Genomic DNA, 15,308 nt, shown 5'->3' on the forward strand with positions numbered 1-15,308 from the left:
AAAAGAATAGGGACAAAGGGGGGCTGGGGAGGAAATACGTAGATGGAAGTCCTAAGGGTGGAAAGCACACTATTTCCTAAAGAGAAGAATAAAGTATCTGGACACATCATAGTGAAACTTCAAAATGTCAGAACAGAGAAGCTCTGAAAAAGCAGCCAGAGAGAAAGGGCACAGCTACAAAGTAACAACATCAAAGGAGAGCACTTTTCTTTTTAGCAACAGCCGGTGCTCAAAGACAAGACTGTCACAGCCTCCCAGGCTGAGAAAAAACACCCATCTATCTAGAATTCTATGCCCAATTATACTCTGGCTCTGGAGAAAGGCATAACAAAGACATTTAAAAATAAACAAAGACTCAGAGTTTGCCCTTCACATGGTCTCGCTGAACTAAATAAAGGGTGCACTTCAGTAAACAAAACAAAACAAAACTGAGCCCGAAAGGAAGATTGAGCAAGTAACATTGAGAAGACTTCTTCAAGCACATTGGCAAAAGTAAATGAATACTGACTATTTTTTTTAACGGGACAGATTTGGAGGGTTAATTTCAGAGTGTTTAAAAAAAGAATATGGGAGGGAAATATTAGAAAATAGTAACACGAAGACACATGTAGGGAAATCACAGCACTTTCTAAATTTATTCTGTTGCTCAAGAAGAAAATAAAAAACCCCACTGACCTTTGACTGTCTGAGTTTTATGTTAGCAGTTAAGGGTAAGCACTGGAAGAACAGCGATAGAATGTGTAACTTCCAAACGTGTATACAAGACAAGGAAATAAAACTTGCTCCATCCAATACTATAAGAGAGAAGAATGAAGAAAAAAAGAGCAAAGAAAACATATGCCAAGTAGAAAATCAATTCAGATGCTCAAAATATTTCTAAATATTACAAAAATGAGACTGTATTAAACGTTACCGTTCAAATACAAATTCTTACATGGAATTTACAAACAAAGCAAACTATATGCCTTTTAAAGAGTCCGGCCCGTGTGGCTCAGTGGTTGAGCATCGACCCATGCACCAAGAGGTCGCCGGTTTGATTCCCGGCCAGGACACATGCCCAGGTTGTGGGCCTGATCCCCACTGGGGGGCATGCAGGAGGTGGCCAATCAATGTTCTCTCTCATCAATGTTTCTATCACTCCCCCCCTCTCCCTTCCTCTCTCTCTAAAATCAATAAAGAAAAAAAAAATAAACAAAAATAATAGTGACATCTGTCATGGCTGACTAACGGGGCTAGCACCTCCTATCGTAAACAACTAGAAACACGGAACGTGAGAACAGTCCTGTTTTCACACACTGCACACTGGACACAGGCCTTGAGGGGCGGGAAACAGGGCTTTCAGCCTGAGGCCCCTGCCTGCACATGGGGCATGCGGGGGGCCCAAGCCCAGCACAGCAGTCTCACTGGGGTGCAGGAATAAGATCGGGTAGGGCTGAAGCAGTCAGAATTTGTAAGCAGAGTCCAAGAGAAGGGGGAGCTGCACATGGAAAGCCCTCCCCCTGCGCCAGACTGGGACAGACTCTGCAGGTGAAGAGAGGAGTGGACACTGAGAGTCTCTGGAAAGGAAGGTCCTGCAGTTCGGGGTGAGAAATCCAACAGACTGGAGGGGATCTGAGTTCGGAGAGGGCCGGGCTCCCCTCTCCTTGTCAGGGCCCGGGGAGGCAGCAATGGTCCAGAGCAGAAAAGGCCAATGGTCCGGGACAGCCTCACAGAGCTCCCCCACACCCCAAAGTGACACAGAGCAGCAGAGTGAACCCCATGAGGTCTGGGGTGTCAGCTGGGCGAGGATCACAGGTGTGGGGCTCTGAGAGGGAGTGCCTCCTTCAGGGTTGAGCCCCAGGCGCCTTGCTTGCTGCACCCCGATCCCAGCTCTGCGTGGAGAGGCCCTGGGAGGCGAGGTGTCACGTGGACAAGAGGCCACGTGAGGAGAACTGAGCAGCCCCCAGCTCCAGCGGAATGGGGCCAGGGGAGTGATCCTGGCTGGCTTGTGTGAAGCAGAATCAAGCAGGCAAGCCACAGAGTCATGAGGAGGAATAAACCAAGGTGTTTGAAGCCACTACACTTGGGGTGGTTTCTAATGCAGAAATAGATCACTGGGCCACCTTGGTTCACAAAAGCCCGAAACCCAGGAGCAACTCAAAGGGAACGGGGGAGAAAGCCCGAGTGGAGTGTTTCTTCCACCCGATGGGCCGCGGGCCGAACTACCCACACCCCTGCATTACAGACGACGATTGCTGTTAGTTTTCTCACAGGCCCAGTGCGTCTGAAGATCAGGCCCTCCCTGCGCACTGCAGGAGAAGATGACAGAGAGCACCGACTGCTTCTCACTGCCCGCTGGGCCCGGGGACCGCTCCCCAGCTCCCCTACCCCCCTGGCAGCGGTATTCTTTCTTCTCTCTGGCATACCGCCCCTCCTCCATCTGTGAGCACCTGCAAGTACTTCCGACCGGTGCCTGGCCTGTGTCCAGGGAGGGGCCCGAGAGCGACCAGGCTGGCTAGGCCTTCTCTCCCAGAACCACAGGACTGGAACCAAATGCCTCTGGGTCTTCACCCTTCCCGCGGCCCAGGGGACACGGCCAGGGTTCCTGCTACCAAGACTCCTGGGCCTTCTTGGGCTGCTCTCCTGCTCTGGTCTGGGAGTTGGCCAGCATCCTTTGAATATCTGCCTTTCCCTTCACTTGGCCAGAATTGGTTTCTCCTGCCTGTCACCAGAGCCCTGACTGACATGTGATATGGCCGAATAGGGCGGGAACTCACAGTGTCCTGTGTATTCTCACTGTGGGGTCACGTGGTTGGGCCATGTGTTGGCACGGGCACCTGCATTTCCTGCCAAAAGGGTCACTTGAGTGAGGAGCGCTGATTTATCTGAATGGAAGCCTGTCAACAACCCCTTGGAGAAAACCACCTCCTGGTTCCCTGCCTTGGGCCACTCGCTCCCTGGCCTCCCGGACACTAGCTGCTCCCTTCCTCTGCATCCCTGACGCCGGTCTCGCCCGAGTGCCGCCCAGGACAGTGCCGCGCTCACCACACTTAACTACTGGCGGTTGCTTTGACTGACTTAACTACTCCGGGGAGCCTCTCCCAAGACTCCCACCTCATGCCCACTGCCTGCAACAGCTCCACAGGACAGGGCCAGCCAGTGATGACAGGGCGCCAAGTTGTGGGGCACTTGGGTGGGGACGTGCGCTGTGTCTGGGAACGCCCTGGCCCAACACTGTGGGAGCCGAACTCTCCAGTCAGGTGGAGGCAGCCGTGGACGAGGCCTGGCCCCATCCCCGAGAGATGCCCTGTGCCAGGCTGTCCACCCCAACCCACTCAGGCCCATGCAAGTGAGTCCCTGAGCCCACGAGTTACCGTTTCTGCAGGACTGCGACAAACTGGGTGAGCCGGTCGCGTTCCACCTCGGTGGCCTGCCAAAGGGCCTTGAGCTCGGTCACCTGGGCTTGCCAGCCTTTTTGTTCTGGGGAGTCCGAGAACCTGGGGGCAGGATGGGGCAGGAGGTCATTTGAGGGGTTACGCGAAGACGCACTGTGACGGTGGCAGAGTTGAAGGGCATTCAGGGGTCCTCAGAGATGGCCAGAGAGAAGGAATCCACCTAGTCCCTCCTGGCCTTCCTGGTCCTCCCTGGCTCCCCTCAGCCCTCCGTTCTTGGCCCTGCTGAAGTCTCCGGACCTCAGTGACCTGGCTGCACACCCAGCCCCACCAGGGCTACAGTGGCATCAGCCTCTCTGCTCATCCAGTCCCTGTAGGGCCTTGGAATCAGTCTGGCGGCTACAGAAGTTGGCTTTTGGGGACCTGGGGTGCCCTGGGTACCTGTGTGGCCTGGGGCCTGGCTTCCCTGCCCAGTGCCAGCCTGCTCCAGCCCTCCTGCACATCTGGTTTGGACCCGAGCCCAGCCAAGTCTGGAAGCCCAGACACCTGGCTTTGTGACTTGGTCTGTTTTCCCCAGACCTGATTCAGGCCATTGCTGCTTCCCTCCTGACCACTGGGCCTGCCGAGCAGCCCTTCACTGCTGGCTGGGGTCAGGACAGAAGATACGCTCTGCCCTCCCCGCAACCCCCAAAGCCACGTGTGAATCCCACACTGCCCTCTGCTGTGCCCTCTCCTTTCCCAGTGAGACCCTGGTGACCCTGGCTTTGCTCTTCCAACATCAGGGGACGCAGGACACGAGCCCAGAGGCTAACGCGCTCTGCGGTCTTGGGCAGGTCTCTTTCCCCCTCTGCCCCAGGTGTCCCTCTGCACAGGGATGGGGATGGTTGACACAGGCTCTGAGGATGGAGGCTTCTCCATGTTCCGACTCATAAATATCCTCTAAGGCCTTGCTGCTCAGAGTGTGGTCTCTGAGTCGGGGCTGGGCCATCACCCGTGATCTTGTTGGAAACTCAGGATCCCAGTCCCTGGCCCAGACCTGCTGCCAAATCCAAACCTACATCTAACCCGGCAGATCCCAGCTGGTCTGTGTGTGCACCAGTCAGGAAAGCCTTCTAGTCGTGTCCATGGTCTCCCACGTCGGGGTGAGCGGCAGGAGGAAGGAGCCGGTTCCCTCACCCCCTGCTCCCAGGCACCCCCCAGTCTCCAGGCCGTCCCTGACAGACACCTTCTCTGCGGTCACCCCGCCCATGCACACTGGTCCTGCCACCGACGCGAGGGGACTGGAGGCTCCATGAAGGCAGGCCCGCAGGCGGTCGGGCTCAGTAAATGTCTGTGTGCTGTGGAGAAACAGCGTGGGGACCAGCAGGTGGGTGGCCCAGCACACTGGCTCCCACATCCATGTAATGTAAAGGTCACAGCCACAGGGGCCGGGAGCAACCTCAAGGGGTGACCTTGTCCGTCTCCCTGCTCCTGCTGCTGTGACTAAAGCCTCCGGAGGCAGAGCCTCCCCGCTCTCTGCGGCTGGCAGAGGACCGCGGGATGAGCCCTAAGGCTCAGGGTTGGCCCCTCCCTGCCAGGTGCCCCTTGACTCCAGGATGAGTGGGGCAGCCGCAGGGCTGGCCTTGGCCCACCGTCCAAGTGCTGGCAAATGTCGAGCCAGAAGTGTCTCAGGCTCTTCTCGGGAAACAAGCCCCGAGCGGACCCATTTCCCCAGAGCCACACAGCAGGTCCAAGGTGGGACCCGCCCCCCAGCGGCTCTGACAGAACCTGAGCTGAGGTGCCCGCGGGGTGGGGAGCAGGTGGGGCGCGCGGACAGCGGGGCACGGTCCCAGCGGACAGTGGGCAGGGCTCAGGACAGGGCTGAGGCAGGACAGAGCCACCCTTTGTCTGCGAGCTGGCAGGGAGAACAAAGAGCCTTTTTGCACTGAGGCTTGATTCTGTCACAAAGATGGGGCCAGAGGACTGAGGGTATCAGTGCCTTCAGGCGGGAAGGCATGTGACGTGGATTCTCCCCTGGAGACCGGCTCTCAGGGGCAAGAGAAGACAAGGGCAGGTGCGGGCTGCAGGCCCTGGCGCCTCCTGTCCCCTGAGGCCGCAGGGACACCAGTCTGCAAATCAGAGGCCAAGGCCAGTTCTGAAGCCTGTCGCCCGGGGCAAGGCACTGGCCTCCAGACCGCCCATGACCTCGCGTAACCTTGGAAGAGCTCCTGGACTTGGTCTGGCCTCAGTTTCCCCTCCTTTCAATGGGAGGCAGTCCCAGCCGCGCAGTCAAGACTGGGAAGGACTGAGCGTCCGCGGCTCCTGGGTTCTCACCTGGGCGAGGCCCCGTGAGGACTGGGCTGGGAAGGCCACGTGAGAGCCGATTCCACGAGCGTGTGGCCCAGGCTGGTCACAGAGCTGTGTGAGGGCAGAAGGGCTGTCACACGGGCGGGCAGGCCGGGCCTCCCCAGCTGGGCGGTGCCCGCGGAGGGGCCAGTGCCGCTTCGTCGCAGCCTGTGCGTCTGCCGCTCTTCTTTCCAGAACTCTTGCTCAAAACGAGAGAACCAGGAGACATCAGAGCCTCGAACAATTCAACCCAGGTCTGTGCTGTGAACCCAGAGGCAGGTGAGTTCCGAGAGGCCTTTACAGGGAGCGCTCTGGAGGTCGCGCCTGGCCCGATGCTCCTTCCTGCAGAGGCGGCGCTAACGGAACGGGGGAGGCCGGGACTGGAGGGGCCACACCACGGCCATCTTCGAACTGCGCCCTCGGCTTCCCAGCCGCCGCGGGAACGTCCTTCCTTCGGAATAATTCACGTGCACTCCCGACCCCTCCAGCCCGGCTCGTACTCACCGAGAAGGCCCGGGCCTGCCCACGTGATCGCCTGCCGAGGCCGGGGGCTTGGCGTGGACGGAGCTGACCTCGGGCCCACTGGATCCCTCTCCCACTCCTTCAGTTCGATGGTACTGCAAGGACAGACAGGGGTCCATTCTCAGGGCCTGGCTCAGAGGCCCGGACAAGGCAGGAGGGGCCTTGGCTCGGCTTCGGGGCTGCCAGGGGACATGAAAGAGCTTCTTTTCAGGAGTGAAAGTGAGGCCGCTTGGCGGAGGCCCTGCCTGCATGACAATGACATCGAATAAAGCCTCCTTCAGAAAGGAGCCACATGGTGCGAGGACAGTGACCGGGCCAGAAAGCTGCCCTACATTCTGGTCCCAAAGGGAAGTGCAAGGCCTGTGGGCGGTCACACACTGATGTCCTGCGTGGGCCCCCCCGCAGCCCCGCCTACACGGCCAGGTGTGACCTGAGGCCACCTGCCTCTGCTGGCTGGACGCTTGGGTCTTCCCGACCCCTGGAGCCGGAGCGTCTAGCAGGGCTGAGAACCTTGGGGCGGGCTGGCTTCCCAGGCCTCTCCCCCTCCCCGTCTCAGGACGGCTGGCTGGTGAGGGCCAGCTGAAGAAGGAACACTGGGGGACCCCAGCAGGAGGCCAACAAGGAGTGGACAAGCAACCTGGCACCCCAGCCCCAGCCGCCCTGAGGAAACTCGCAGCATCGCCGACTTGTCTGGTGGGGAGTGTTTGCCCCAGGCGGCTGGGGACCTTGGAGGGGAGGCTCAGTCCTCTTTAGTGTACCTGGAGCCAGGAGAATGGCGAGGTGAAGATGCTGCAATGTCCCGTGTGCCCCTTCAGACGTCGCTCCCAGGGGCCTGGGTGAGGAGCAGGGTGAGGCCTCAAGGAGACGCCCCACTCACTGTCACACATGCTCTGTCCCCAGGCCTTCCTTGCCCCCGGCTCTCCTTCAGCCTCCCCTCCACAGCCAACCCTGTGGCCCGGCTGCCCTGGAGGTGACGGCTGCGGGACAAACGCCTACACCAGCCCAGGCTCAGGGCTCCCTGGGCGCCCGAGCCTCCGCCCGGACCACAGAGCCCTGCGAACAGAGCGGGGTTGCTCTGAGACACGCCGCGGCGGTGCCAGCCAGCCTGGCGGGGCGGCTCCTCTGCCACTGGAGGCCTGTGTGAATGTCTAGGAACCCTTCTCCCAGAGGCCACCGAGTTCCCTGCCCCCAGTGCCACCGTCGCCCTAGGAAGGGGCCACGCTCCTAGCAGCCCCAGCGGCACCCAGGGCATCCGAGGCGGCAGGACATCTTCAGGAAGGAGCTCGTGCACTGGACATCATGTCTTGAGTGTCCACTGTGATGGGTGCCACCTTAGTCTGTGTCTCAACGGGAGTTTGGGGGACAACCAGACAACGGTCACATGGTGTAACAAAAGTTTGGCTTGGGGATGTACAGGGAGTTCAGAGAGAGCCCAGGAGGGGTACATAACAGAGAACGGGGGCCCTGGCACCTCCTGGAGGCGCTCATACTAAGCGCTGAGGGGCAGCTGGCCAGGCAGGGCGGTGGGGGAGGGGAGTCATGTGCACAGGCCTGGAGTGGGAACGGGCAGGGCGTGTGAGGAGCTAAATGACATCCCTGCGGCCAGAGTGTGGGGGAAGGGAGGGTGGCAGCATGAGCTGGTCACGTGGTGCCCTGCCAGCTGGAGGAGGAAGTGTGGCTCCCACTACCTGGAATGTGAATGTGAAGGCTGGCGCTCTAGCCACCACCTTGGATCATGAGGATAAGGGCCACCGCTGGGGAGGGAGAGGGTGAGCTGGAAGGAGCCCAGAACCTCGAGGAGTGGCTGAGGGCAAGGATGATGGGGAGCCGTGGACAGTTTTATGCAGAGCAGGGAGACAATCCGTTTGTACCTGAGAGGGGAGGGGTGTGCAGAATGGCTGGGGAGCCAGATGGAATCAGGGGGCCAAAGTGGAGCCAGTAGGGTGTGGGGTCACTCGGACAAAGGCAGGTGAAAGATGTGCAAGTGGCTGAGATGTCTCTGCATGGTGGTGGGTGGACCGGCCAGGACTTGGGAGCGGGTGCTGGGCCGAGCCGGTGCCCTCCTCACCTGCACACCGCGCTGCCCCAGCTCCAGCTCCAGCTGCCGCACCTTGGCCTCCCGCTCGGCCACCATGGCCTGCAGCTGGGCGACCAGGCTGCTGCTCTGCTGAGCCTCGTTGTTGAGCTGCTGGTCCAGGCGGTGCTGGGATGCGCGCGTCTTCTCCTCCTGCAGACTCAGGCTCCCCAGGATCTCCTGCAGCTGCTTCAGCTGGTCCTGGGGCCAAGCGGGAGGGCAGGAGGGTCGCCGTGACCCGTGGTTCAGGAAGGACAAGGGAAGACTGGGAGGGGTTGGGGCTGCCTTGCCTGAGCGCTGGGCCGTACCATGAGGGCATCAATGAGCTCATCGTCATGCCGGCCCTTTTCCACTAGGGTCCCCATTTGACTCCTGAGGGTCTTCACTTCGCCGGACAGCACCTTGTTCCGGGACCTCACGCCCTCGAACTTCTTTTTCAGCTCGTCAAGCTCTCTCTGGAGGGCATCCCGCTCACCAGCGAGTTTCTGGAACCAGAAAGTGCAGTCCTGGGCAGCGGGCTGAGCGGGCCCTCATCCACACCCTGCTCCTCGCTCCCACTCACCGGGGAGGCCCAGCAGGGGACGGGGGCTTGTCGAAGGCCACAGAGCAAGTCAGTGGAGCCGGGGCCCTGACTCCAGCCCTCGCTGGAGCACACGGCAAACGTCACCAGTGGGTGACAGCACTCCTTCCCTCAGCTCAAGCACAAGGTGATCAGGCAGCTGTCCCTGCTCTGCCAGAGTCAGACGTGAGAGGAGACGCCCTGGCCCCCTCGGGGTCTGTCCTCACCCCCACCCTGCCTGAGCACTCAGTTAGGGTTCAGGCTGAAGTGCCCACCGCGGGCTAGCATGAGAAAGGAGGCCCCGCCCACCACTCCATCAGCTCACTCCCTCAAGCACAGCACCCCAGACTCCTCGGCTAATCAGCCAGACTGGGACTCAGCGCTGCAAACGCCTTTGGAGCCTCTCGTTCATTCATTCCTTCTCCAACACTTCCCGAGGGCCCACTATGTGCCTGGCATTGTTATAGGAGCTGGGCTACAGGCGAGAACCAGAGTCCTCGTCCCCAAGGAGCTGATACCCTCCTGGGGGAGACAGATGGCAATAACCGCTCACTGAGAAGGGAGAGGGAATGCAGTGCTATCGTCAGGGGAGGTCTCTCTGAAAAGGGGGCATCTGAGCGGAGACTGAAGGAGAAGAAAGTAAGTGCAAAGGCCCTGGGGTGGAACATGTATGGCTGGAGCCCAGTGAGCGAGGGGCCGAGGCCAGATTAGAGTAAACCCTCAGAGCCGAGACTGAAACACCGAGGAGGGTGAGGAGCAGCAGATGCCAGAATCTGACTTGGTCCTGGTTAGTTATTGCTGGAAAAGACTCTCAGATCCTTGGCGAAGGGAGTTACAGAGATGAAGACCAGGAGAACGTGAGGGATCCACCACCACAGCTCTTCGCAGGGAGGCAGGCGTTGCTCCCCAGTCGCTCTGCTGTCCGCACGCCCCAGGCCCTGGGGGCGCCCAGCAGGAAGTGCACACAGGAAACCACTTCCTACTGCACACACTGTGGCTTCGAATGGTCTGCTAGGTCCCCCATACCCTGTGTGAACGTGTCCGTCCGCCAAGGTGCTCCCCAAACCCAGCATTTTCATATCTCCACTCCCATCTCCCTGGAAACCTCTCTGTGTCCCCTGCCAGCCCATCACGCTCACTGGAAGTCCTTTGTCATCCTTCCTCCTTCCGTCCCTTCCTCATCAGCCACTGAGCCCCATAAGGCCAACCCTCAACATCCCAGGGTCCCGGCCCTCCACTTGAGTCCTACCATCTTGGTGCAGGTCCTTGGTCATGTCTCCTGCCTCCCATGCCCCCTCGACCACCCCCAGGCCTGACCCTGTGACCTTTCCAAAACACATGCTGACCTCGGCCCTCCACAACTTAACACTCTGCCGGCTCTCCACTGCCTTTGAGAGAAAAGCCCAAATCCCTGGCCAGCACATAGGGTCCTGCTGGCCCGGCCCGTCTCACCGTTCCCTTCCTGAACCTGCTGGTCTAGGAATACGGGAGGTACCGCGTGGCGCTGGTCAGTCTTCCGAGCACAGGGCCCAGCACAGGGTGCTCACAAACGGAAGCCTCCCTGTTAGGACTCGCCGTTAGGAAGCCCATGGCCGGGGTCACCGAAGCGACTCCCTCGGGCTGCCAGCACCTCCTCCTCAAGGAAGCCCCTACTCCCCACTCTCAGATGGAGTTTGGGGAGGCTGACCCATTCCCCAGTCCTGGGGTCAGATACGTGAAGCTTGGCCAATCAAAGCATCCTGTACCCGCAGCTACAGCGATTGGCTGAGCTAAGATGGGGACAGGCCTAAGCCAGGCAATGACACTTGATTCTGGGGCTTAACTCTTGGGGGCAGGAATCCCTCTGTGGGGCTGGCTGGAGGATGGCAGCTGGGACCCTCAGGAGTCCCCATGGGTGAGAGTGAAGCTAACCCTGGTGCTGAGACCAGGCCCCAACTCTCTGGACCCACCCGTGCCGGAGCTAGGCCACCTCCAGACTGGTCAGCCACAAGGGCCGACACCCCTCATGGCTCAGCCTGGCAGTCTGGCTCCTGACCGCCCCTGTGGGCAGGGAGGGCAGGCCCTGGGCTGACGCCAGCCTGCCCTCCCTCGGCAGCCCGGGCGCCCCTCCTCTAGAGCCACCCAGCTCTGCACAGCTCTGGGGCTGGACGCCTTCCTCTCCCTTCACAGAGCGAGTTTCACATCCAGCGTCTCCCAGTGGGCAGGATGGGGCCACCCCGAGTTCATGCGATGGGCTCAGGGTGAGGATCCAGTCAGGCGGCTCGGCTGGGTGGACAGGACGTGAGGATCATGTGCAGAGGTGACCCCGCCATCCCTGGCCCGCCGCGGTCTCCTGCCGCTACGCCCTGCAGGGGCGGTCCTGGTCCCCCCTCTCCACCCCCCCCGGGCATGCATTACCTCCCAGCCTTCCTGTTTTTCCCTTTCCAGGTTACGGATCCTCAGCAGGTTTTTCTCCTGTGCCGACATCTTCCTCGGGTCTGGACAGACAGACAGCTCGTCGCTGGCCGTTCCCACAGACCGGCTCTGGGTCTGCCCCAGCTGCTTCTCCAGCTCTCGAACCTGAGGGTGGCGAGACTCGTTGTTCCACAACCAGGCTGCAGTCAGACTCGACCCCGCGGAGAGGCCGCCCTGAGGTGTGACGGGAGACCCCGCCAGACAGAGGGCACCACAGAGCCAGATGGATGTGGAAGCCCCATATGAGAGGGACCAGGGTGGGGAGGGATCTGAGGTGGCACCTTGAGCAAAACAAGAAGACACTAGAAAAGAGAAACTTCAAAGTAAATGAGAAAAATCCCCCATCTCTGAGAGTCTTGAGGCCAAGAAGCAGATGGGGGCCCCAGGAACCTGGGAAGGAGCTGTGGGAGGGTCTCAGGACAAGGAAGACCACCCAAGATGTGCTGTGCTCCTCGGGAGGCCCCAGGTCCTGGCCCCTGGCAAGAGAGGCTGTAGAGGAGATGGGGGGAGGCCGAGACCAGCTCAGGGCCGCACTGGCTGTGTGACCTGCACAGATTACTCACCTTCTCTGAACCTCAGGTCTGTCATCTGTGAAATGGCCCTGAGGGTATACCCTGAACTTGTCTGAGCCTCTTGGAATGACAAAGCTTGGGACCCACTCCACACAAACACGTCAGACCTCCAGGGGAAGGGTCCTGGGCCTGCGTTTTGAACAAGAGCCTTGAGCAACCCTAAGGCCTCAGCACTGGACCCAGTCCTCACAGACTCTCCGCAAGGGGCCGGTAGATGGTTTATAGCACTGGGGTCGAAGTGGACAATTCCTAGGGTCCTTCTAACTCTGGTTCCCATGTCAACACAACATAAACGATGGAACAAAGTTGGGAAGCCTGCGCCTGGGCAAAATTCACCAGGCTCACCAGGCAAGGGCAGCGGTACGGCTGTGAAAGCACATGTCAGCGCCCTCGTGTGGCATTGTGTGGTAATTCCATTAAGCGTTAAAGAACACAGGATTACTTTTAATGATTTATTTGCACAATTTAACAATGACTGTGTTAAGTGCTTATTATGTCCAAGCACCGTGCTTTACAAAGGCTATTTCATTTAACCCATCACAACCCATGAGCAAAGGACTAGCGTTTCCATTTCACAAGTGAGGAGACTAAGGCACAGAGACGTGATTTGCCCAAGGTCACAGAACTTGTGGATCAGTGACTCAGGCCAGACTCACACTTGGGTCTCTTGAACCCCAAGGCCACACGCTGGTCATTAATTACAGTTTTTTGGAGACCTTTCCCCCTTCATGTTGGCTTCCAAGACCCCACAGGAGACTCTGAGGATAAAAGCCACCCAGGAGTTGTGACCCTGAAGTCCCTAGGGTTAAGGCAACGTGCTTGGCAACTGTGGCAGTCACACACCTGCTGGTCTTTCTTGGTTTGAAGACAAAAAAGAGGAACCCAAGCTCAGCTGACCTCGGTACAGCGCTTCCTCCACGCCCAGCACTGTGTTGGGCATTTTAAACACACTGACTCCTTGGTCCTCCCGACGCCCCATGGGCAGGTCCCATCATAACCCACTGTGCGCAGGGCCCTCCCGACGCCCCGTGGGCAGGTTCCATCATAACCCACTGTGCGCAGGGCCCTCCCGACACCCCGTGGGCAGGTTCCATCATAACCCACTGTGCGCAGGGCCCTCCCGACGGCCCCATGGGCAGGTCCCATCATAACCCACTGTGCGCAGGGCCCTCCCGACGCCCCGTGGGCAGGTTCCATCATAACCCACTGTGCGCAGGGCCCTCCCGACACCCCGTGGGCAGGTTCCATCATAACCCACTGTGCGCAGGGCCCTCCCGACACCCCGTGGGCAGGTTCCATCATAACCCACTGTGCGCAGGGCCCTCCCGACACCCCGTGGGCAGGTTCCATCATAACCCACTGTGCACAGGGCCCTCCCGACACCCCGTGGGCAGGTTCCATCATAACCCACTGTGCGCAGGGTCCTCCCGATGCCCCGTGGGCAGGTCCCATCATGACCCACTGTGCGCAGGGTCCTCCCGACGGCCCCGTGGGCAGGTCCCATCATAACCCACTGTGCGCAGGGCCCTCCCGACGGCCCCGTGGGCAGGTCCCATCATAACCCACTGTGCGCAGGGCCCTCCCGACGCCCCGTGGGCAGGTTCCATCATAACCCACTGTGCACAGGGCCCTCCCGACACCCCGTGGGCAGGTTCCATCATAACCCACTGTGCGCAGGGTCCTCCCGATGCCCCGTGGGCAGGTCCCATCATGACCCACTGTGCGCAGGGTCCTCCCGACGGCCCCGTGGGCAGGTCCCATCATAACCCACTGTGCGCAGGGCCCTCCCGACTCCCCGTGGGCAGGCTCCATCATAACCCACTGTGCGCAGGGCCCTCCCGACGGCCCCGTGGGCAGGTCCCATCATAACCCACTGTGCGCAGGGTCCCCCGGACGGCCCCATGGGCAGGTCCCATCATAACCCACTGTGCGCAGGGACCTCCCGACGGGCCGTGGGCAGGTCCCATCATAACCCACTGTGCACAGGGTCCTCCCGACGGCCCGTGGGCAGGTCCCATCATAACCCACTGTGCGCAGGGCCCTCCCGACGGCCCCATGGGCAGGTTCCATCATAACCCACTGTGCACAGACGAGCAAACCGAGGCACAGAGCTGTGGTAACTTCCCGGGGCCACACCACTGTGAGCGGAGAGCCAGGACTTGAGCCCAAGCAGTCGGGCTCTGGAGCCCCTGCTCAGCCTCCAAATATTTAGAACACAAAGAGGGAGACAAAGCTGAGTTTTTACTGGGTCATTAAGACTTTCAAAAGTCTACAAGCATCTGGACAAAACTGGGAGAAGCCTACAAGTACACTGTCACGCAAATGTACATGAACTAAGAAAAAATGTGCCTGGAGTCGAATAAATCAAAGGCTTTGGCTCTGCAAAGCACCAGTTCCTGGCACATGGTAACTGTTACATAAATGACTGTTCATTAAATAACAAATTAAAATCAGGCTGGCTGGGGAGAATGTGAAATGACGACCCTGCAGGAGGCCTTTTTTGGGTCCTGTATCTTGATGTGGGTCCGTGTGGGTCTTTCTGGGACATTTCAAGCCCCGTGTTTAGGGCCAGGAGAAGTCTGATGACTCACTCACCTTGCTCTGCAAAACGAGAATCTGTTGAGCCCGACCCCTCCAGGTCCCTGGCGAGGACAGGAGCTGCTGGATGTTCACGTCTTCCCCAGCCTCACTGGCCAGCACCTGGAAGGGGCGGGGCCTTCGGTGGGACCTGCTGCCCCTTCAGAGCGGGGTTGGGTGCGCGGGGCTCCCAGCAGGCCCAGCCTCTGCCTCACAACCTTCCTGCGCCCCGGAGGCCAGCTGGCCCGCTGCAGGAGCAGCTGTCCCTGAGACGGCAGTGGGCCCTCATCCTCAGCATTTCTGGGAGATGCTTAGCGCAGAGGAGGGACTGCCGACAACGCCCAGGTGGGGCCCCTGGCTCTCAACATATTTGGGATGAGTGAACCACAACACTGACCAAAATCTGCTTCCTTCCTTTGGTCACCTAGGACTGAGCTCGCGTGGGCGGCTGCCGGAAGCCCTTGCCACAGGGTCTCGCCCTCTGTGGAAAGCCACCGACAGGGGCCATGTCTGAGTGCAGCAAGGAAGAGGGGCCTCGGAATGTCAGTCGGGGACGGTCAGTTCCGGGGGGGCCCAGTGTTGGGCTGTGGACGGGGGGTTCGGGCCCCACCTGCAGGCTTGCGTCCTGGGCCCCTGGAGCCCGGCACGGAAACCTGATCTAGTGCACCGTCTCCCGCGCTGCTTGTTTCTACAATAGAGCGCTGTTTTGGAAATCTTGGCTGGTCTGAGTGGTTCCAGCAGGAAAGACAAATGCCAGAGAATTCACTGTGTAAATAAAATAAATAATGAACCAGCTGGGCCTGCATCCCAAGCCCGAATATTTTCCTTTGAAAGGGGACTTTAATACACAAACA

General features: G+C 59.6%; 1 protein-coding gene across 1 annotated transcript in view; it reads right to left on the minus strand.

Annotated features, from left to right (window-relative positions):
• Positions 1 to 15,308, minus strand: part of CCDC13 (coiled-coil domain containing 13) — a 45,116-nt gene that overhangs the window by 8,925 nt on the left and 20,883 nt on the right. The window contains exons 7-13 of the mRNA XM_036267240.1: positions 14,473 to 14,577; positions 11,249 to 11,410; positions 8,601 to 8,777; positions 8,287 to 8,493; positions 6,201 to 6,313; positions 5,685 to 5,768; positions 3,354 to 3,476 (exon numbers count right to left, since the gene is read on the minus strand). Coding sequence (XP_036123133.1) covers positions 3,354 to 3,476; positions 5,685 to 5,768; positions 6,201 to 6,313; positions 8,287 to 8,493; positions 8,601 to 8,777; positions 11,249 to 11,410; positions 14,473 to 14,577 — 971 coding nt within the window. The remainder of the gene's footprint in view (positions 1 to 3,353; positions 3,477 to 5,684; positions 5,769 to 6,200; positions 6,314 to 8,286; positions 8,494 to 8,600; positions 8,778 to 11,248; positions 11,411 to 14,472; positions 14,578 to 15,308) is intronic.

The sequence above is a fragment of the Molossus molossus genome, unplaced genomic scaffold (assembly GCF_014108415.1).
Source record: "Molossus molossus isolate mMolMol1 unplaced genomic scaffold, mMolMol1.p scaffold_m16_p_18, whole genome shotgun sequence".
In the NCBI taxonomy this organism is placed as follows: Eukaryota; Metazoa; Chordata; class Mammalia; order Chiroptera; family Molossidae; genus Molossus; species Molossus molossus.